Raw genomic sequence first — 24,041 nt, 5'->3', positions numbered from 1 at the left:
TCAACACACCCAGTTCTGTCAAATATTACCCAGGCTGTGCTGTTGTCTGATCTACGTCTCGTCTCATGACAGCTTGCAGGAAGTGATGTTGGGACAAAATTTCTCTTTGAGCAGACGTATCCTGGATAAACTTACCGCCTTATAAACCCACTTTCTTACTGCCTCTTTTTAAAATACATCACGATCTTCCCATTTTCTCAGGGACGGCTCTGTAATGTCACCACTCAAGACAGTCAACACGTAGTACAATGCGCCTTGGAAACCTACATTACATTAATGGCTAGGGTTACTTTTCAGAAACAGTGATAATACACACCTAAATTTCTTAATCAGATGGCAGACTCTTTAGTTCTAATCAGTTATCTCAATTATATAAAGGCATATTTCAGTCTTGTGGTGTGGGCTGTTCTCACCAGGGTCGAATTTAGAACGCTTTAGTTCACCAAGTCTTCCAGTCTGGTCTCAAAACCTGACCCACTTTCCCAACCCCACTTCTATAAATATTTCATTGGTTCCTCCCAGTAGCTGGGCAGATTGCCACTGCCTTAAGCTACAAGTACAGTACTTAGCTCCGGGTTGTGATAATCCCATCCCTACACTTCTACCCTAGGCAAATTACCTATTCATATGCTACCTGCCCCTTTCAGAAAAGACACGATTTCAACCCTCTCAAAAAAAATTCTTAGAATATTCTTCCCTTCTTCCTTCGTTTCTCTCACCTTTGTTTCAATCAAAACCTGACGTCATTCTGGATCTCTGTCCATGACCGCAGCCTTTCATGTTAGATGAGAGGCTGTGGGAAGTATGACAACTAGGGCGGAATAAGGAGCCACTTTAGAAGGACGTGGTTGTTTTTTTTTTATAAAAATAATTCGCTGATGAATAGAACATACAGATGGCAGTCATCTATGTTGAGCCAGAGAGAGAGATGGAGAGGAGGTAAGAAAATAAGGAGTTCCAGATGGTCCACTTGACATACAGTTTGACAGCGGGGGGGACAAGTAGTGAGTGACGACAGTAAATCAATATCGTAGAAAGAGGGAGAGGGTACATTCGTTGGAGCTGAGGCGGTGGTGAAACAGGGTTGGAGAGGAGATTTTAATCCATGCGTTTCGTCACAATGGACTGGCGAATTCCGTTGTGATCAACGTTTGGATTAAAGCCTTGTGTTGGATTACCACCTTAACTCCGACGTATGCCCGCGTGAAAGATAAGTGCACTGTTGTATACTATGCCGTAATGGTCGGGGGAAAATGTGGTCCTGGAAGAGACAGAGGCGGAGAAGGAAATAGAGAATGAAAAGAACGGAGACAGAGAAAGAGGGACGTAGAGAGAGAGCGAGACAGAGATCAAACTATGGGATGAGAAAGAGAGGGTATGTTGTCGTGAAGATGTGTGTATAAGGCGTGTGGAAGAAGAGGGGGTTGGAGGCGACCTGAACCACCAAGGGAGGGAGAGAACACTACAACATTACGGTGCATGTGCTCAACGGGGCAAGACGAGGTAACCCTTTGTCTCCGAGGATGAGGATTCAAATCCGACTCTCCTCTCGGTTGGAGGGTAGATGAAGTGATAACCCGCTATATCACATTCGCAGGCCCTTCATCCCTTGCTATAAATGTATTAACTCACAAATGATTGAATAATACTCCTGTGTATACGAGACATGTATATTTATACGTATACAGGCGTAAGACAAAATATGTCGTAGGGAGTTAGTGTTAACAACCAACGGTAATCTCTGAACTACAACAAAGGAGGAACAACTTGCGCATCCATCGAGATGTTTACACACTAATAACCCATTTCGATCGCGTGACCTTGACCTTTCACAGTGGGATACAATGGCATACCTTGCGCTGGTTCACTTTCCGTACCCGAGCTGAATTTCGTGGTCATATCTTTCATCGATAGAGAATATTTTGATCTGCCAGACGAAACCAGATGACTTGTGATGTGGGTTTGTGGGTTGTGGACGGTAACAGACAGGCGTCGGGCCGGGTGCTGTGTGGCACACAGTGGTTCGGGACGCAGGCGGCATGTGGTGGTCGTTATGAAGTGAGTGGGCATGTGGTGGTCTTTCAGGCACTGAGGTGACATGTAGTGGTCGTTTGGCAGTGGGTGGCAGGAGGCAGAAGTAAGTGGCAGGGGTGGGTGTGTGGGCGGTGATCACCAAGAGCCGGTGTTGGCGGCGGCGGTGGTGGGCGGCATCATGATCTGGGGTGGGCAACAGGTAGTAAGACGCAAGGCGTCCAGGCCAGCGATGTGTGTAGTGGTCGGCAAATGATGAAAACAGTGGACGGTGTTCGGTGGGTGTCGAGGAGTACGTTGTAGGCCGGCGATTCAAGAGTTCCTGCTGGCGAGCAGCGTCTCGATGAGGACCTGCGGGTCGGAGAGAGAGAGAGAGGGAGAGACACAGAGAACGTGATTTTATCCCAGGAATAACAAGGGTAGTCGCTTACTAACGCTATTCCGCTCTGGTTTATATATATATATTTTTCCCCCCACGTTAGCAGTAATACAACTGATTCTCTCGTTATTATCATTCCTCCTCTGCTGAGACATTGCATATCCATCTACTATATCTTAGTATCAGTATGTGTAAAAAGAGGGGATTACTTTTTTTTTTTTCCAGGAACACGCACTAAAGAGATAGATCAAAGTGCATCTCCCGTACTACCCTGATTTTGCTCACACAACACACACTAGGACCACCACAAGTGTTACGTACGACAACGCTACGTGTGTTCCCTTCACTGGTGACAGTGTTGCATTTACGGGAAACATGCTCTGGTGTTGTATTAACTGGGACATGCTCTATACACCGGTACATGTACTCTATATAACAACACAGGAATGTCATATATTCTATATATCAATTCTGTTGTTACTAATAACACTTCAGTATTAAGTATGAGCTACATATGAAATTGTGTATATATATATATATATATATATATATATATATATATATATATATATATATATATATATATATATATATATATATATATATATATATGTATCACGGATTCAAAAGAACACTATCAAATCTAGCTTTTCTATGGTACTGACTTAAGCTTTCTTAAGACTTAAATAATGCTGAAAAAATTACTTAAGCTTTTCTTAAGACTTAAATAATAATGCTGAAAAATGTCATTTAATGTAACTTAAACAAGAAAACAACGCTCACTTCTGTACAGTTACCTTCAGTACCGTTGTCCCAAACAGAGGTAATCCGAAAGCGAAAAATCTAGTTTATTTTTAGCTTATTTAAGAATGGCAGAGTTAATAGGGAGAACTGATTCTAATCCCACTTCTGAATGGAGTTCTGTCATGGAGGAGAAATGGGGGGGGGTCTTGTTTATCCTGACAGACCGGACCCCGTATCCTGGAGAAGTGTTTTTCTCTGGGATACAAAGAGGATCTTCGCGGTGTTTAAGCTAAATCTGAATATGGGGACATATTTGGAAAATATGATGGATTTTATTCCCCCTTAAGCACAGAGATATGACCTTTTAGATGATCTTTTACAGTCAGGTCAAAGTCCAGGTCATTAACACACTTGTGTCGTACTCATTTAAAGATCATATCGCCGAACGAAGTATTATGTGTTTCACTTCGAATAAGAGAAAAAAAAAATATGGAAGTACAATGCTACGCATAACCCGGGAAAATAACAAGACTTTATAGATATTTTGAGAGAGGAATGTTATGTTCATCTATGAAGAACTGAGAGATGGCTTACTTAGCTAATGGAGATTTATCTGCTCCAGTTTTTTCTTTTTTTCCTCTCTCTCTCTCTCTTGGGGAGGGAAAAAACACATCCTAGAGGAGAATCTGGCTCACCGCATTAATCATGGGGGAACTATACATGTTCATTCTGGGAGAAGAAACGGCAACGATTAGCGCTGCCTGTAATCATCCTGGGACAAAAATGTGCAGCCGGGGCGGCGCCGGTATTGATTTAAACCATCCTGCGTTCTGGCCCGCCAGCCGTGCCAGGCCGGTACCAGCTTGCCTCTTTTCATTATTTTTATCCTTTATTCTCCGTTAAATATAGAACGTTCTGGTATTCCCGTCATGGTCATTTATTACTCTCAGAGTCTAATGATTCCGAGTTAATTAATTATTCGATGCCAACATTTTTTCAGGCATTTATCAGTAGAAACGTAATTGGCTCTCCAATACCATTTAATGTTTATTAAAATCAGACTCACTAGTCATAGAACTGATATCAACTGCCCTCAGAAAGATAACTATGTATATCTTTTATCAAGCAGGACACACTGGTCAATATAACTTCAATAAAGAGGTGAATAATGACGGGGAATCACGACTTGGGATCTAAATGGAAGCGGTCAGCTGTGAAGTTATCAGATGTTGCAGGGAAATGAGCGGACACCTTTAACTCCAAAGTGCTAACGCACATGTACGTATGCATTCATCTGTACGTGTGTATATACACACACTCGCGCTATCACAGTACAAATCATAGAGAGACACACGGTTTTTTATTGTACTAGAGCAGCGGACATATGGGACGAGCTCAGAGTGAGAACAGTGGTTACACAGAAAATATAGGCAAGATGAGACTATATTTGGAGAGGAGGGAAAGAGACAGTGATGCCCTACAAATGTAGAATTCCTTCCAGTGACCCAATGCGCAGCGATTATCTATCTATCTATCTATATATATATATATATATATATATATATATATATATATATATATATATATATATATATATATATATATACACACACGTCACTTTTGGCGAGACTATATATCACTAGGATTAGGGTCCCGTCAAAGTACTTCTCACTCCAAAGGAGTCCACCATTTCCCTGCTACTGGAAATAGCGCAATCTTATGCTGCAGGTGCCTCTGAAAAAATCCCGAGCAACATAACACTAAGATGCGTCGTTCTCTAGAAGGTCCTGAGCCAAGTTCGTGATTATATATATATATATATATATATATATATATATATATATATATATATATATATATATATATATATATATATATATATAATTCTATGACCTCTTCTCCTGGGGCTCTTGCAGCTTCAAGGCTACGCTACAATCAGAAGCAGGGGAAAGATGAACTCCTTCGCAGCGAGTTCGACGAGATTGTACACTGACGACACAACCTCTCCCAAGATGGACTTTTTCCCTCGTGGCGTAACCACACGGAGGCGGTGCATCTGTACACCGCCGGCCTACGCCAGGTAGCTATTTATCGATCAGCCTCAAAGCGAGGCTTGCACAGTGGGTTGAGTGCGAGTCGACGGCCTTTCCAGGGTTCGAACCCTGGTATGCCCGCTCGTTCAGAAGAGACGGATCTCTCACTCTCTCTCTCTCTCTCTCTCTCTCTCTCTCTCTCTATATATATATATATATATATATATATATATATATATATATATTTTTTTTTTCATACTATTCGCTATTTCCCGCGATAGCGAGGTAGCGTTAAGAACAGAGAACTGGGACTTTGAGGGAATATCCTCACCTGGCCCCCCTTCTTTTGGAAAAAAAAAAAAAAAAAAAAAAAAAATATATATATATATATATATATATATATATATATATATATATATATATATATATATATATATATATATATATATATACACATATATCTTTCTTTCAAACTGTTCGCCATTTCCCGCATTAGCGAGGTAGCGTTAAGAACAGAGGACTGGGCCTTTGAGGGAATACCCTCACCTGGCACAATTCTCTGTTCCTTCTTTTGGAAAATTAAATATATATATATATATATATATATATATATATATATATATATATATATATATATATTTTTTTTTTTTTTGTCGCTGTCTCCCGCGTTTGCGAGGTAGCGATATATATATATATATATATATATATATATATATATATATATAAATATGTGTGTGTGTGTGTGTGTGTGTGTGTGTGTGTGTGTGTGTGAGAAAATTCCTCCCAGTAGTGCAAAAATAAGTAATAACAATTAGATAATGGCGTACCATTGTATCGAGGCCATGCATCTACTAGACCACTTACCAACCCCCCATTTTTTGTATTCATGTTGACATTGCCTGGTACTACTCTTTCTTGACCCCCCCTCCCTTTCACTGTTGCATGTACTTTCTATTTTCAGCTTTGTCTATCAGGAAGTTAATAAGAAAACTAATTTTTAATTCTTAGCAGCATTACTATCATTAACAACTGCATATACACACACACACACACACACACACACACACACACACGGGTGTGCAAACGACTCAGCAATCTGGGCTTAAATGATAACAGTAATGATGATAATGATAATGGTAAGAATAACTATAATGAAACTCATATCATCATCAATGCTGATGATCGCATGTTCTCTACGAAGGGACGGAGACGGGGGTTTGAGGGAGGCGGGGGAGGCTGGCTGGGAGGCTGGTTGGCCATCGTCTTACCCTCTCCTCTATGTTATGGACTCGTAGAAGGCCAGTACAGTACTAGATCCGTACGAGTGTGGTACCGGGGCCCCTTTGCGTGTCACGCCTACAGGAGTCCAACGCACATTACTGCGCTAAGATCGAACTCTGGGGTATAATGAGCGACTGTGAGCACACCTAAACTCTGCTTCCCCTAAGGTACTTGCCTGGCGTTCACCCGCTTCCCTGAGGCACTTACCTGGTAACTGCTTCCCTGAGGCACTTACCTGGTAACTGCTTGCCTGAGACACTCACCTGGTACTGCCTGCCTGAGGCACTTACCTGGTAACTGCTAAGCTGAGGCACTTACCTGGTAACTGCTTGCCTGAGACGCTTACCTGAGACACTCACCTGGTACTGCCTGCCTGAGGCACTTACCTGGTAACTGCTTCCCTGAGGCACTCACCTGGTAACTGCTTGCCTGAGACACTCACCTGGTACTGCCTGCCTGAGGCACTTACCTGGTAACTGCTAAGCTGAGGCACTTACCTGGTACTGCTTCTCTGACCGTTCGAGGCACTCGAGTTCCTCGGTGAAGAGCGTCATCTGGACCTCTCGCCGTTCCTCCCACCGGCTCACCACCTGCACACACACGAGAACGGGGCCACAGTCATAACCAGGGGGGGGGTTAGCTTCCAAGAGACGCGGGTACTTAGAACAAGGAGACAAAGAGGGAAGGGAAAATGAAAAATAGCAAAGACCAGAGGGAGGAACACTTGTCATCACTCGCATTAAGACTCGTTGTGTATACAGTCAGTCCTCCAGCTCTCGTCGTGTCTACAGTCAGTTCTCCAGCTCTAGTCGTGTATACAGTCAGTCCTCCAGCTCCCGTCGTGTATACAGTCAGTCCTCCAGCTCTCGTCGTGTATACAGTCAGTCCTCCAGCTCTCGTCGTGTATACAGTCAGTCCTCCAGCTCTCGTCGTGTATACAGTCAGTCCTCCAGCTCTCGTCGTGTATACAGTCAGTCCTCAAGCTCTCGTCGTGTATACAGTCAGTCCTCCAGCTCTCGTCGTGTATACAGTCAGTCCTCCAGCTCTCGTCGTGTATACAGTCAGTCCTCCAGTTCTCGTCGTGTATACAGTCAGTCCTCCAGCTCTCGTTGTGTATACAGTCAGTCTTCCAGCTCTCGTCGTGTATACAGTCAGTCCTCCAGCTCTCGTCGTGTATACAGTCAGATCTCCAGCTCTCGTCGTGTATACAGTCAGTCCTCCAGCTCTCGTCGTGTATACAGTCAGTCCTCCAGCTCTCGTTGTGTATACAGTCAGTCCTCCAGCTCTAGTCGTGTATATAGTCAGTCCTCCAGCTCTCGTCGTGTATACAGTCAGTCCTCCAGCTCTCTTCGTGTATACAGTCAGTCCTCCAGCTCTCGTTGTGTATACAGTCAGTCTTCCAGCTCCGAACGCCTTTGCCTCTTGTGATTCCAGGCCTGGACAGGTCTCGCCTCAGTCGACAAAATCAGGAAGCCTCGACCCCGCATCGCTGTCTCATCCGAACCCACCTTCCGTTGTTCAGACTCTGATCCATTTCTTCCAGGTCCACCACCTCATATTCTAACCCCAATCTGCCTCTTTCAGGCCCCGTCATTCGTTGTACCAAGACTTAACCTGTCTTGCCCTTTCCTGGCATCTGATGGTATAATCATAGCCATTTCTTCAAGACCGAAACTTAATATTCAAATATTCTACCAACTCTCCAAGCTTATCCTCCACTATTCCAACAGTTGAAACTCACACACAAGCTTATCGTTCTTGGTTCCAGCATTAGCCTCTGGCTATCTGACCAGCTAAGCTTCTTTGCACTTATCAGTGACTTCCCGTTTCCATACTGATGATATCAGCAGTTATCTGTCATATTTTGTGATTACAGGGGCACCTCTGCTTCCAAGATTACATCTCTTTTTCTCCAAGTCCAGAGTCCGTAGGTCGGGCACTTACCTGTCTTTTCCAGGCTTCCAGTCGCCGCACATCAGCCTCCAGGCCTGCCACCCTCTCCTCCAGCTCCCTCAGTTCTCCCTCCAGCTCCCACTTGCCACTTTCTGACTGTCAGATTGAGGGGGGGAAAAGAAGATCTCTATAGCGTCTGTCTTTCTCTAAGGGGTTTTCGTACTAAGTGTTCTTAACTCGTCACAATCATGAGATTAATATATATTCAGCTGTTAAGATCCCCATCAACTATGCTCTCACACAGACCTGTTGGGTAGCGAGATCATGGATGTGTATGGTAGTCATGAAGTATATATATGTGGCAGTGAAGAGGTATACCTGGATGGCCTTGGTGGCGCCGAACTCGGATGCGCTCTGGAACAGACACTGGAAAGCTGCGATGGTCATGTTGGCCTCATCCCGCACCCTGGTGACGGGAAGTGGAGTTAGCAGACCGTTGGACTACGTACCCTCTGTATTGTGCTCCCTCTCTCTCATGGCCTTATTTCATGTATTCTACTGGAAAACCTTCTCCGATATAAATTCAGTAAGACATACACACACACACACACATACACATACACACCCTAGACCTGTACGTTGATTGGATAAGAACAGAAGAACCTTGCCAACAGGTGGAGATACCTATTGAAATTCTTGGACACTAGTACATATGAACTACTGCAACGAGCCACACATGGGTTATGTCAGGGAGATTGATGCCCGAGTTAATATCTAACTGAAAAACATAACAGATGTGTGTCAGCGATATCGAAAAAGAGACGCTCACATAGAGTCAATCAGAAGTGACGTTGCTGGATTGATTAAGGTGGCGATGATATGTCCACTAAGAGTTCAGGTAAGCTAGATTGAGTCCAGTTGGATTAGGGGTTGAGCTGGCGCGTCAAGTACAGCCGGAGTTAAGGTGGCTAGAATTTCTATCCAGTAATGGTAGAGGTGCGTGGCACTCCAAGCACGTCGTGCTTAGAAACAAGCTCCTAGCATCATGTACGTTACCTGGAGAGCAGAAGGCCGCGTTCAGGGCAGTCCAAGGTCACTTGGCGAATGAGTTCGTCTGTAAAGAGACGGAAGATCGCGTCAGACACGTAACTGTTTCGTATAGATATCATCCAATCTATCAAGGAATCTGAAAACAAAATGTAATCATGTCTCCTTTTGTTGTTCTTGCTTCCAGCGCAAGCAGCCTACGATCAATAACCACCGTTTTTTAACCTAGGTCTTTTATCTCGTATGGCATTAATGTTTCCTTCTTTTGAACCTTCTCCAGTGGATCTATGAACTTTTATCAGTCATGTGATCATGCTAATTCCCAATACTTTAATTCGGGTCTTATACATTATGTAAATATTCTCTTGAACATCTTTTTGCTGATGTCCTTAACGGAAACTATGAGCCTGACCATCGCCTAGTTTGCTACCTCGACAGTTCTAATGTGTGTTTATGACAGCAGGTACAACGTCAAACTTAAGTCCCTCCCACGGGAAGACTGCTGTAACTCTACCCACAAGGTGGTCGTCATAGCTTAGCTTTATCTCCTTATTATCAGTATTCTACTCATCTTCCGTTACTTTGCACTTCGGCGAGGCTGGATCTTATCACCCACGCGTCTGACCAGAGGTGGAGCCTGTCTAGTGTCTTCCGTAAGTTATCGCTGTCCTAAATACTCAATTTACCTCGCTCATAATTTTGGCATCATCTGCGAACACAATCAGGCATGATTCCAGTCGTCCTGGTAGCTCATTTTGCATATGCTCAGTTACATCAGAGGTTCCAGGACTGATCCCTGTGGAACACCAAGGAATACTTTGACGAAGTCTGGTTTACCTTTGATATGCGCCTCTGCTCTCTACCGCCGAACAAACTTCGTGTCTGTGTGTGTGTGTGTGTGTGTGTGTGTGTGTGATTAAGTGGGTGAGTGTATGCTATGACGAGAGAGAGAGAGAGAGAGAGAGAGAGAGAGAGAGAGAGAGAGAGAGAGAGAGAGAGAGAGAGAGAGAGATAATGACCCACCAAAACACTCGCGGTAGAGGGCCCTGCGGATGGCACAGATGCCCCTGGTCCTCGCCTGCTGCTCGCGGATCTTGAGGTCTAGCTGCTCCCACAGCTGGATCACCGCCGTCCTGTTAGGGGGCGCCCGAGACACCTGCAATCAAGGGAGACGAGAGGCTAGGGTAAGCAGGATGACTTGGGGCAGAGCCAGGCGAACCGACGACGTGAATCAACTGGCACATAACAGATAAGGGAGATAGGTGCATGATGTAATTCACGTGTGGCGCGACGCACGCCAAAATGAGATGCAGAGATAACGCGTGAGAGAGGAGCCAGATGGGAGTCTGAGGAGAGCCAGACGAGATGATGAAGAGGAGTATGAGAAGCCAGAAGAGAAGCTAGGATGTGGGTCATCTACATCATGAGAGACAATGACAAGCCAGGTGAAGAAGACTGTCATTGATAAAGGTCTAAATTAACCTTTCCACACACACACACACACACACACACACACACACACACACACACACACACACACACACAAATATATATATATATATATATATATATATATATATATATATATATATATATATATATATATATATATATATATTCCTATGAGTCCACGGGGAAAATGAAACACGATAAGTTCCCAAGTGCACTTTCGTGTAATAATCACATCATCAGGGGAGACACAAGAGAGAAATATAACAGTCAGCTGATATACATCGAAGAGGCGAAGCTAGGACGCCATTTGGTAAACATGCGATTGTCTTGGACAATCGCATGTTTACCAAAGTGCACTTGGGAACTTATCGAGTTTCATTTTCCCCGTGGACTCATAGGAATATCTTGATCACGCGCAAAATTGTGATCCTTTCTTATATATATATATATATATATATATATATATATATATATATATATATATATATATATATATATCCCCTGGGGATAGGGGATTAAGAATACTTCCCACGTATTCCCTGCGTGTCGTAGAAGGCGACTAAAAGGGGAGGGAGCGGGGGGCTGGAAATCCTCCCCTCTCGTTTTTTTTTTCAATTTTCCAAAAGAAGGAACAGAGAATTGGGCCAGGTGAGGGTATTCCCTCAGAGGCCCAGTCCTCTGTTCTTAATGCTACCTCGCTAATGCGGGAAATGGCGAATAGTTTGAAAGAAAAGAAAGAAAAAAGATATATATATATATATATATATATATATATATATATATATATATATATATATATATATATATATATATAATTCCAAAAGCTCCAGTCATGGATAAAAATCCTCATCGAGGTCAGGCCTTAAATGAAACACGATATTGAGCTACAGAAACAGAGAAGTGAAGGGAAAAGAAAAAGAATAACGTAAGAGTTTTTGAAGAGGTGGCAAACTTGTCGTTTAAAATACTGCAGGTCGTGGGTGTTCGGAGGGAATAAAAAAAAAAAAAATGAGAAGCGAAAGTGATACGAAAGCTTTACAGCGTAAGGGAAAGTAATGGCACATGACAACGACCGACCCTTCAGTTACAGGCCTGTGCACGGTCGTCATGCGTGACGCAATGGCTCGCGAAGTAATACGTGCCGTAGCCTAGGACAGAGGCGAATGGGAAATAAATTCGGCAGTGCAGAGGCGTTGCGAAAGTGGGTGTGAGGTTTTGAGGTCTTGCTTGAGGACTGGTCATAAGTCACACTGCTTTAGACTCGACCCTGTCAAGAACGTGAGGCTGTTAGTGCCCTGATCAGGTGAAAGTGTTTGGCTTTCCATATCAGGGCGGGTCGGGTCTTTGTATAATCGGAGCAACAAACAGTTCAACAGAATCGAACTTTCAGTACCTGAAGAGACTTCCTAGCTTATCAAGGAAAGATCTGGCTATCTGTACACTATCGAGTTTCAGAGACATTATATGTTGATGGGTATAACAAGCATACTTACTGAGCCATGAAGGAATATCAAAAAGGTGTGAAGAGTCTTAACAAAATCAATAGTAAAATAACCTATTCACATCCGAGTGTAGATATATAATTGTTACAAGATGACACGTAGATCGAGGAGTAGAAGGGGGAGTAAATTTGAAAGAGGTGTCCAGTCGACAGAGTGTGAGATCATAAATCATGCGTTGAAGTTGTTTTGGTAAAGGAGGAACACTGTCAGGGACAGCAGAGAATCCTGAGGGGCACCGCTGTTGATAGTGAGAGATGGAGACGTTGACCCATCATTGATTCTGGAGACAGACCGAAGAGATAAGAAGTTAGATAAGGGATAACACAGTGAGGCTGCAGATCTAGAAGAGGAAAAGTTTGAGGAAAAGTTTTGAGGTCAAACTCTGGGGCCACACACTATCAAAAGCTTTCGAGATAAGAGATACAACACAACATTTCCCAAGAGGGAAGACGGGCAGACACGCAACACTGGAAAGCGTCAAGAATGACAAGCATCAGGGCGCCAGTCCATGTGGAAGTATTCCATTTCCATAAATCTATCGTTTTCCAACACAAACCAGATGTCACCACAGCTTCCCTCTGTGTTTCATGGACTTACTGCTCCTCCGTCTTCCTCCCTTGCCAAACCCTCAGCATTACTCTCATTAAAGACTTAATCAATTAACGTGATTCAGTCTTACACGATCAGATCTTTCTTTCGGTGTTCTTGTAAATAAAAACAATTTCTCCAACCGTCTTCATTTTTTTTTTTTTTTAACAAATGAGACCTTTTAAAACATCATTCAAAAGAGATCTCCCAAATTGTAATATTTTTCCTAGTTCAAAAAACTTCACGCAAAGTTGCTCGACTTTAAGCCTTTCCCTCCCCCCGAAGTCTGAGGAGGTGATCTTGTGAGGCGGACGAGGCTACTTACCCTCTGAAGCCACTTGGATTCATCTTCATCCTCCCACTCACAGGGTGGGATGAGGACGTCAATGATCTTCTCTCCTCTCTCCCTGTCTGTCATGTCTTCCTCATCGTCTTCTGTGGGAGAGAGAGAGAGATTCAGGTAGACACCCTTCCCAGCAGCTCTCGCCTCCCACCAATGATATCCACTGGTCGCTTACCCTCCCATTGGAGACCAGAACATCACCTCCGTGCCACTCACCTTCGCCGCCACTTTCCATTTCCAGGGCCGAGTTGATGATGTCCAGATCGTCCTGGGATTCTTCCATCTGAGGGAGAGAAGAGACAAAAGTGAATGGGATGCCTCGCACTAGAGTTTGTTTACATCATTACGAACAAGCGTCGTACTATTATGGCGCGTCACTACAACGCTCGAATACGACGGTAGCACCGTGTTCTAAAGGCAAAGACGTCGTGCTTAAGGGTATCAAGTCTTAGTAATCACAGTGCAAGATGGCTATGGACTTGACTGGTCACGTTTTGGGTGAGAACTGTCATCGTCGGCACGTGACTGAGCTAAAAGGTTTGTCATCATACTGATGCTTTTGTGTTCTCGTATAGACAAGAGCTGTCTTCATAATGAAGTTGTTGTTATCGTACCCAAGCCTCCTACTTGTACAGTTATGTCATCCTATCAAAATGTTTTCATTCATTATCATCAGAGAATTCTCACCTTTGAGGGTACCCGAGGGATTGTGTTATTGCCAATACATCGTTGACAGGAGCTACTCTCTCCAGCCTAGCTAGTATTACGTAACGCTATACAAACGCCTTTGTACTCATTTACCGTACTGTCCTCATGGTGTACCAATCACCACAGATAGAAAACACGCTCACCTAAACAATCCAAGTCTTGTTTTCTGCGGCTAAAGCCATCATTACCTAGGAAGTATGCCGTTCCCAAGAGGTTAATCAAGCCCTCATCGGCTCCGCAGGTAAAGGAGTTAGTCTTATCATCATGTGGTCATCACCATTGCCCTAAGCATAGTGTGTAATGGAGGAAGGCCACAGGCTGTTGTCTGACCACTATGGCTTGTAGTGCCTCATTCTCATTATACACCAGAACTACTATATTCTGTGTATGTAGAATGTGTCAGTGTATCTATGATATACGTATGTGTTTGTGTGCATTTAGATATTTCTACAGGTGTATACGTTTGATATATATATATATATATATATATATATATATATATTTTTTTTTCATACTATTCGCCATTTCCCGCATTAGAGAGGTAGCGTTAAGAACAGAGGACTGGGCCTTAGAGGGAATATCCTCACCTGGCCCCCTTCTCTGTTCCTTCTTTTGGAAAAAAAAAAAAAAAAAAAACGAGAGGGGAGGATTTCCAGCCCCCCGCTCCCCTCCCTTTTAGTCGCCTTCTACGACACGCAGGGAATACGTGGGAAGTATTCTTTCTCCCCTACACCCAGATATATATATATATATATATATATATATATATATATATATATATATATATATATATATATATATATATATATATATATGCCTTGAAGAATGTGTGGAAGTCGAGAACATTATATCGGAAAGCAAAAATGGGTATGTTTGAAGGAATAGTGGTTCCAACAATGTTGTATGGTTGCGAGGCGTGGGCTATGGATAGAGTTGTGCGCAGGAGGATGGACGTGCTGGAAATGAGATGTTTGAGGACAATATGTGGTGTGAGGTGGTTTGATCGAGTAAGTAACGTAAGGGTAAGAGAGATGTGTGGAAATAAAAAGAGCGTGGTTGAGAGAGCAGAAGAGGGTGTTTTGAAATGGTTCGGGCACATGGAGAGAATGAGTGAGGAAAGATTGACCAAGAGAATATATGTGTCGGAGGTGGAGGGAACGAGGAGAAGAGGGAGACCAAATTGGAGGTGGAAAGATGGAGTGAAAAAGATTTTGTGTGATCGGGGCCTGAACATGCAGGAGGGTGAAAGGAGGGCAAGGAATAGAGTGATTTGGAGCGATGTGGTATACCGGGGTTGACGTGCTGGCAGTGGATTGAATCAAGGCATGTGAAGCGTCTGGGGTAAACCATGGAAAGCTGTGTAGGTATGTATATTTGCGTGTGTGGACGTATGTATATACATGTGTATGGGGTGGGTTGGGCCATTTCTTTCGTCTGTTTCCTTGCGCTACCTCGCAAACGCGGGAGACAGCGACAAAAAAAAAAAAAAAAAAATATATATATATATATATATATATATATATATATATATATATATATATATATATATATTACACTGTCGTTGTCTCCCGCATTGGCGAGGTAGCACGTGGAAACAGACGAAAGAATGGCCTAACCCAGTCACACACGTCCACACACGCACATACACATACCTATACATTTCAACGTATACATATATATATACCTACACAGACATATACATATATACCCATGTACATAATTCATACTTGCTGCCTTTATATATACATATCTAACATACAACCCTCCAACAGCCAGGATCGAACCCGGGACCCCTGTGAAACAAGCGGGAGCGCTACCGCTAGGCTTGGTACTTTGTTTATATTCACTAACCTCCGCGTTGTACAGTTGCGTTCGGTAAAATGCTATCTGCTGGCTGTGTGTGAGCCTGATGGGAAAAGACCGGTGTAGATCACGTTACCAACGTGAGACGAAGGGTATTCGAGTACATAGTATTCGAATAGTCATTCCCCTATTACGGGCGATCATAGCCTAGCGGTATCGCTACCGCTTGTTGCACAGGGGTCCCGGCTTCGATCGTGGCTGTTGGAGGTTTGTATGTTGTATGAAGGTAGGCGTTCATATGCACTTTGTTCGTATATATATATATATATATATATATATATATATATATATATATATATATATATATATATATATATATATATATATATATATATATTCTTTCTTTCAAACTATTCGCCATTTCCCGCGTTAGCGAGGTGGCGTTAAGAACAGAGGACTGGGCCTCTGAGGGAATATCCTCACCTGGCCCCCTTCTCTGTTCCTTCTTTTGGAAATTAAAAAAGAAAAAAAAATGAGAGGGGAGGATTTCCAGCCCCCGCTCCCTCCCCTTTTAGTAGCCTTCTACGACACGCAGGGAACACGTGGGAAGTATTCTTTCTCCGCTATCCCCAGGGATATATATATATATATATATATATATATATATATATATATATATATATATATATATATATATATATATATATATATATATATATATATATATATATACTTAGAAAAGCAGATGGGTTTATATATAGCATTTATGGATCTAGAGAAGGCATATTATAAGAGTTGATAGAGATGCTCTGTGGAAGGTATTAAGAATATATGGTGTGGAAGGTAAGTTGTTAGAAGCAGTGAAAAGTTTTTATCGAGGATGTAAGGCATGTGTACGTGTAGGAAGAGAGGGAAGTGATTGGTTCTCAGTGAATGTTGGTTTGCGGCAGGGGTGCGCGCTGTCTCCATGGTTCTTTTACTTGTTTATGGATGGGGTGGTAAGGGAGGTGAATCCAAGAGTTTTGGAAAGAGGGGCAAGTATGCAGTCTGTTGTGGATGAGAGAGCTTGGGAAGTGAGTCTGTTGTTGTTCGCTGATGATACAGCGCTGGTGGGTGACTCGGGTGAGAAACTGCAGAAGCTGGTGACTGAGTTTGTTAAAGTGTGTGAAAGAAGAAAGCTGAGAGTAAATGTGAATAAGAGCAAGGTTATTAGGTACAGTAGGGTGGAGGGACAAGTCAACTGAGAGGTAAGTCTGAATAAAGAAAAACTGGAGGAAGTGAAGTGTTTTGGATATCTAGGAGTGGATTTGGCAGCGGATGGAACCATGGAAGCGGAAGTGAATCATAGGGTGGGGGAGGGGGCGAAAGTTCTGGGAGCGTTGAAAAATGCGTGGAAGTCGAGAACGTTATCTTGGAAAGCAAAAATCGGTATGTTGGAAGGAATAGTGGTTCCAACAATGTTATATGGTTGCGAGGCGTGGGTTGTAGATAGAGTTGTGCGAAGGTGGGTGGATGTGCCTGGAAATGAGATGTTTGAGAACAATATGTGGTGTGAGGTGGTTTGATCGAGTAAGTAATGAAAGGGTAAGAGAGATGTGTGGTAATAAAAAGAGTGTGGTTGAGAGAGCAGAAGAGGGTGTGCTGAAATGGTCGCATGGAGAGAATGAGTGAGGAAAGATTGACCAAGAGGATATATGTGTCAGATGTGGAGGGAACGAGAAGTGGGAGACCATATTGGAGGTGGAAAGATGGAGTGAAAAAGATTTTGAGTGATCGGGGCCTGAACATGCAGGAGGGTGAAAGGCGTGCAAGGAATAGAGTGAATTGGAACGATGTGGTATACCGGGGTCGACGTGCTGTCAATGGATTGAACCAGGGCATGTGAAGCGTCTGGGGTAAACCATGGAATGTTTTGTAGGGCCTGGATGTGGAAAGGGAGCTGTGGTTTCGGTGCATTATACATGACAGCTAGAGACTGAGTGTGAACAAATGTGGCCTTTGTTTCTTTTCCTAGCGCTACCTCGCGCACATGCGGGGGAAGGTGGTTGTCATTTCATGTGTGGCGGGATGGCGACGAAAATGAATGAGGGCAGACAGTATGAATTATGTACATGTGAATATATGTACATGTCTGTGTGTGTGTATATATATGTATACGTTGAGATGTATAGGTATGTATATGTGCTGTGTGTGGACGTGTATGTATATACATGTGTATGTGGGTGGGTTGGGCCATCCTTTGGTCTGTTTCCTTGCGATACCACGCTAACGCGGGAGACAGCGACAAAGTATAATAAATAAAATAATATATATATATATATATATATATATATATATATATATATATATATATATCGAATCTTCTATCAACAAATATAAGAACAACTGATAACACTAATATCAATGAAAGTCTATACAAATTGGATAATTGGAGAAAAATTTGTAAACCGTTCCCTTTCTCGTCCGCATAATAAAAACTTTTTGACATGCATGATGCCAAGCCAGAATAACAACAACCCGAACACCACAATACAGTAACGCTTGTTCACCAATGGCGTCTTAGCTACGTCTCTTCCTTGTATATCAACTGACTGTCTCAATTCTTGCATCTCCCCTGACAATGTGATCAGTACATGAAAGTGCATTTGGGAACTTATCGTGTATCATTTTCCTGTTTTTCTTTTTTATAAACTAAATCACGAGCACCACTGTGACTTGCAATATATATATATATATATATATATATATGTGTGTGTGTGTGTGTGTGTGTGTGTGTGTCACGAAACCGTTTGTATAAGGTTACACCGCGAGTGACATTTCACCACTGGCAAGGCTGTTAAACCGGAAGTACACTCACCAAAGAATTTCCTTGTCTAAAGGAATCTAATTTTCTCCCAACGACTGGAGCTGCAGGAGCTACTGGAAGAGGGAACCTGGATTGATATGATTCGTGAGCGGAAGCGTAAAAAGGATTACAAGGGTGACAAAAGGGACTTCGTCAGACCCCAGTGGATTATTACATAAGGTGTTACTATTCATAATAGGTTTCCATTACATACATTTCATAGTTTCAAAAAGTAAGTTTTACCGACCTGATGCAAAAAGTGGATACAAACTTACAATTTCAGGTATCTGGTTTTCAACAATAAGGTGATCTGCCATTTCTTGCTGGGTTTGTTTGGATTTATCCCTAAAAGGCTCTATTTTTTCAATTCTATGACAAGGAGTAACCATCAAAACACTATATATATATATATATATATATATATATATATATATATATATATATATATATATATATATATATATATATATAAGAATGTGTGGAAGTCGAGAACATTATCTCGGAAAGCAAAAATGGGTATGTTTGAAGGAATAGTGATTCCAACAATGTTATATGGTTGCGAGGCGTGGGCCATAGATAGAGTTGTGCGGAGGGTGGATGTGCTGGAAATGAGATGTTTGAGGACAATATGTGGTGTGAGGTGGTTTGATCGAGTAAGTAATAATAGGGTAAGAGAAATGTGTTGTAATAAAAAAGAGTGTGGTTGAGAGAGCAGAAGAGGGTGTTTTGAAATGGTTTAGTCACATGGAGAGAATGAATGAGGAAAGATTGACCAAGAGGATATAGGTGTCAGAGGTGGGAGAAACGAGGAGAAATGGGAGACCAAATTGGAGGTGGAAAGGAGGAGTGAAAAAGATTTTGAGTGATCGGGGCCTGAACATGCAGGAGGGTGAAAGGCGTGCAAGGAATAGAGTGAATTGGAACGATGTGGTATACCGGGGTCGACGTGCTGTCAATGGATTGAACCAGGGCATGTGAAGCGTCTGGGGTAAACCATGGAAAGTTCTCTGGGGCCTGGATGTGGAAAGTGAGCTGAGGTTTCGGTGCATTTTATATGACAGCTAGAGACTGAGTGTGAACGAATGTGGCCTTTGTTGTCTTTTCCTAGCGCTACCTCGCGCATATGCAGGGGGAGGGGGTTGTTATTTCATGTTTGGCGGGGTAGCGATGGGAATGAATAAAGGCAGACAGTATGAATTATCATGTACATGTGTATATATGTCTGTGGGTGTATATATATGTATACGTTGAGATGTATAGGTATGTATATTTGCGTGTGTGGACGTGTATCTATAAACATGTGAATGTGGGTGGGTTGGGCCATTCTTTCGTCTGTTTCCTAACGCTACCTCGCTAACGCGGGAGACAGCGACAATGTAAAATAAATAAATGAAATATATATATATATATATATATATATATATATATATATATATATATATATATATATATATATATATATTTACTCTTAACTTTCTTCTTCCACACACTTTACCAAACTCAGTCACCAGCTTCTGCAGTTTCACACATGAATCAGCCACCAGCGCTGTGTCATCAGCGAACAACAACTGACTCACTTCCCAAGCTCTCTCATCCCCAACAGACTTCATACTTGCCCCTCTTTCCAAAACTCTTGCATTTACCTCCCTAACAACCCCATCCATAAACAAATTAAACAACAATGGAGACATCACAAATATACATACCTACACAGCTTTCCATGGTTTACCCCAGACGCTTCACATGCCTTGATTCAATCCACTGACAGCACGTCAACCCCGGTATACCACATCGCTCCAATTCACTCTATTCCTTGCCCTCCTTTCACCCTCCTGCATGTTCAGGCCCCGATCACACAAAATCTTTTTCACTCCATCTTTCCACCTCCAATTTGGTCTCCCTCTTCTTGCTCCCTCCACCTCCGACACATATATCCTCTTGGTCAATCTTTCCTCACTCATCCTCTCCATGTGCCCAAACCACTTCAAAACACCCTCTTCTGCTCTCTCAACCACGCTCTTTTTATTTCCACACATCTCTCTTACCCTTACGTTACTCACTCGATCAAACCACCTCACACCACACATTGTCCTCAAACATCTCATTTCCAGCACATCCATCCTCCTGCGCACAACTCTATCCATATCCCACGCCTCGCAACCATACAACATTGTTGGAACCACTATTCCTTCAAACATACCCATTTTTGCTTTCCGAGATAATGTTCTCGACTTCCACACATTCTTCAAGGCCCCCAGAATTTTCGCCCCCTCCCCCACCCTATGATCCACTTCCGCTTCCATGGTTCCATCCGCTGCCAGATCCACTCCCAGATATCTAAAACACTTCACTTCCTCCAGTTTTTCTCCATTCAAACTCACCTCCCAATTGACTTGACCCTCAACCCTACTGTACCTAATAACCTTGCTCTTATTCACATTTACTCTTAACTTTCTTCTTCCACACACTTTACCAAACTCAGTCACCAGCTTCTGCAGTTTCTCACATGAATCAGCCACCAGCGCTGTATCATCAGCGAACAACAACTGACTCACTTCCCAAGCTCTCTCATCCCCAACAGACTTCATACTTGCCCCTCTTTCCAAAACTCTTGCATTTACCTCCCTAACAACCCCATCCATAAACAAATTAAACAACCATGGAGACATCACACACCCCTGCCGCAAACCTACATTCACTGAGAACCAATCACTTTCCTCTCTTCCTACACGTACACATGCCTTACATCCTCGATAAAAACTTTTCACTGCTTCTAACAACTTTCCTCCCACACCATATATTCTTAATACCTTCCACAGAGCATCTCTATCAACTCTATCATATGCCTTCTATAGATCCATAAATGCTACATACAAATCCATTTGCTTTTCTAAGTATTTCTCACATACATTCTTCAAAGCAAACACCTGATCCACACATCCTCTACCACTTCTGAAACCACACTGCTCTTCCCCAATCTGATGCTCTGTACATGCCTTCACCCTCTCAATCAATACCCTCCCATATAATTTACCAGGAATACTCAACAAACTTATACCTCTGTAATTTGAGCACTCACTCTTATCCCTTATCTCTTATCTTATATATATATATATATATATATATATATATATATATATATATATATATATATATATATATATATATATATATATATTTATATATATATATACGTGTGTGTATCAACTATACTAGTAGGGTTTTACATGTGGGGTACCATTTCTTGAACGTTCTCTATTATCATACAACTTTATATACTTATGAACTACGCTATGCGTGTATAGGCACTACCAAACTCTTGTCTAATTGTGGTTACGTGCAAGTGAAAGGTGGCCTTCGGCGGGGGTATATCAGCGTCTGTCTCGCTGAGGATCTTCTCTTCAAAACAATCCATATTTCGCTGCTTCCATTAGCAGCTCAGCCTCGAAGCTGCAGGAGCCCAGTTAAGGATCCTGGGATGTGTGTGTGTGTGTGTGTGTGTGTGTGTATTTCAATATCACTGCGACTTTACGTATCTACAGCAATATACTCTCCTTGGAGAAGGCGAATGATTTGCAAAGGAAGGAAAATTGAAAGGAGCCAAGCACGAACTTATCCTGTAAGGGCTAGTGGGTCTGTCCTGGCAATAATTCCATACGGAGAGAAACGCAGACCTAACATGAAATAGAACCATCTGGTTCTGGGTAGAACTATGAGCCAAGCTTCAAAATGCAATGGCGCTTAACTGTACGATGACGCCCCACTTACTTTACCTCATTCGCCTCCCACCCTGATCTTTTGTTATGGACATTTCCATATACAATCCCCAGCCACCTCCGGATGGCTCCATTCTGTTTCTGCCCCATGTATTAACCTCATACACCTGCCACGCTAGTGGTGCTGTGTTACATTGGTCTGACAGGCGCAGGGCCGGATCGAGAGTTTGTGGGACGCTATGCCACTTTAAATGTTTTAAGGAAGACCGAGAGAGGTAGAGGGCTACAAGTAGGCCCGGGAACCAGTACAGATTTATATAGTATAAATATTTATATCATTTTAAAAGTACATTATCCCTCCAGTAATTTCCCACGAAATAAGAAAATTGCTGTCGAGGAAGCCCTATATGCTGGGCGCGATTCCTAAGCTAAGGCCTAACTGGCCTGTGCTTTAATCCCGCCCTAGCCAGACGTACTACCCCGGGCCGCCTGATACTCTGCTGCTGCTGCTACGTCCCGTCCCACTGACAGAGATAACAAAGACAATCTACAATAATGTGTTGGGGATGTTTCAGTTATGTACCTACACTGTACTTGTAATGACTTTTCTATCAATAATACATTAAACTAAAATACTACTCATATCTAGACTTTGTCTGGCATATAATGTTAAATTTCAAGTAAATGTTGCTCATATATTCCTTCCTCAAGTTAGGTTGCCATTATATGTGATACGTGAGAGATGAAGTGGAAGATAGGCCGATACGCATCAAAATCATGCATATCCTTCGTGAATAAAGTGATACCTATTTTTTTTTTCATATACATGGAATATAGACATCAGATGATTCTTCCTTCTTGACAGCAAATATGTGGCATTGAAATCTTACCGATTCATCGATGGGCTGTTCCACTTCTTCCCCATCGGAGTTGATTTTTATAGGTTGTTCCAACTGCAGCAGCCCAGCACTCATACTTGCCTGCCCTCACTAGTTCCTGGTATAGCTGGGTTCACGCCTCTCCTGCCTACACTTTGAAAAAATATCAGAAACGTTTATCTTGCATAAAATATATCCTAGAACATCATGACTTAATCTGAACTAAAAGATTTTGCTTGTATTTAGACATAATGCTAAACTATGTAGCTACCAGTACCAGACACTAGCAACTCCGGTGGCACTGTTCACGTTTCCATGGTGATGCGTCGCGCCACCAGTAGCCTTGATTTGATGTTATCCACAATGGAAAATATTTATTTATACGGAATATACGTTTTATTAGTCCTTGGTCATTCATAACATTTCCCAAGACCTCTTAAAGGAATAAAACAAACTCAGAATATTATCTGGCACGGGAATGTTTCGTAGGTGGGTTTCACTAGACTCTATAACTAAAAATAAACCACTTGACAAGAAGCTAACTTAAATTATTCTATTTTCTAAATTAATTCCATCTAGTCTAATTAGTTAGAATCTATTCGTAGCCACGAGAAGCTAGCTTGCTCTAATTTGCTATGATGGCCATTGGTTGATACAATAAAGATACATGAGTATAGTTACATATATCTTCTTATTACTTGAAAGACTACAAAAATATTTTTAAGATGAAAATAAAGCTTAATTTTCCTGGAACATTCTCTCTCCGAGTTGGCCTGCTCGGTGGAGTATTATGTACAA

The 24,041-nt window shown here is 42.4% G+C and overlaps 1 protein-coding gene across 1 annotated transcript; it reads right to left on the bottom strand.

The window, feature by feature from the left end:
* Positions 1–1,662: 1,662 nt before the first annotated feature.
* LOC139765404 (axonemal dynein light intermediate polypeptide 1-like) lies at positions 1,663–23,455 on the bottom strand. The gene is made up of 9 exons (XM_071692762.1): positions 23,256–23,455; positions 13,510–13,576; positions 13,276–13,385; positions 10,432–10,564; positions 9,418–9,475; positions 8,740–8,827; positions 8,413–8,517; positions 6,966–7,058; positions 1,663–2,382 (listed from the first exon to the last, which is right to left on the bottom strand). Exons 1-9 carry the CDS (start codon positions 23,337–23,339, stop codon positions 2,344–2,346), a joined length of 777 nt encoding a protein of 258 aa, XP_071548863.1. The 5' UTR covers positions 23,340–23,455; the 3' UTR covers positions 1,663–2,343.
* Between the last annotated feature and the right edge of the window lie 586 nt (positions 23,456–24,041).

The sequence above is a fragment of the Panulirus ornatus genome, chromosome 55 (assembly GCF_036320965.1).
Source record: "Panulirus ornatus isolate Po-2019 chromosome 55, ASM3632096v1, whole genome shotgun sequence".
In the NCBI taxonomy this organism is placed as follows: domain Eukaryota; kingdom Metazoa; phylum Arthropoda; class Malacostraca; order Decapoda; family Palinuridae; genus Panulirus; species Panulirus ornatus.
The sequence above is the reverse complement of the archived record's forward strand: the minus strand, read 5'-3'. Positions and strand labels throughout refer to the sequence as shown.

Excerpts from the sequence above, each read along its gene's own strand:
- LOC139765404 (XM_071692762.1), bottom strand. The coding sequence starts at position 23,339 with ATGAGTGCTGGGCTGCTGCAGTTGGAACAACCTATAAAAATCAACTCC. Across the intron at positions 13,386-13,509 it reads AATGGAAAGTGGCGGCGAAG|AAGACGATGAGGAAGACATG; the intron begins GTGAGTGGCACG and ends TCTCTCCCACAG. Across the intron at positions 2,383-6,965 it reads GGTCAGAGAAGCAGTACCAG|GTCCTCATCGAGACGCTGCT; the intron begins GTAAGTGCCTCA and ends TCCGACCCGCAG.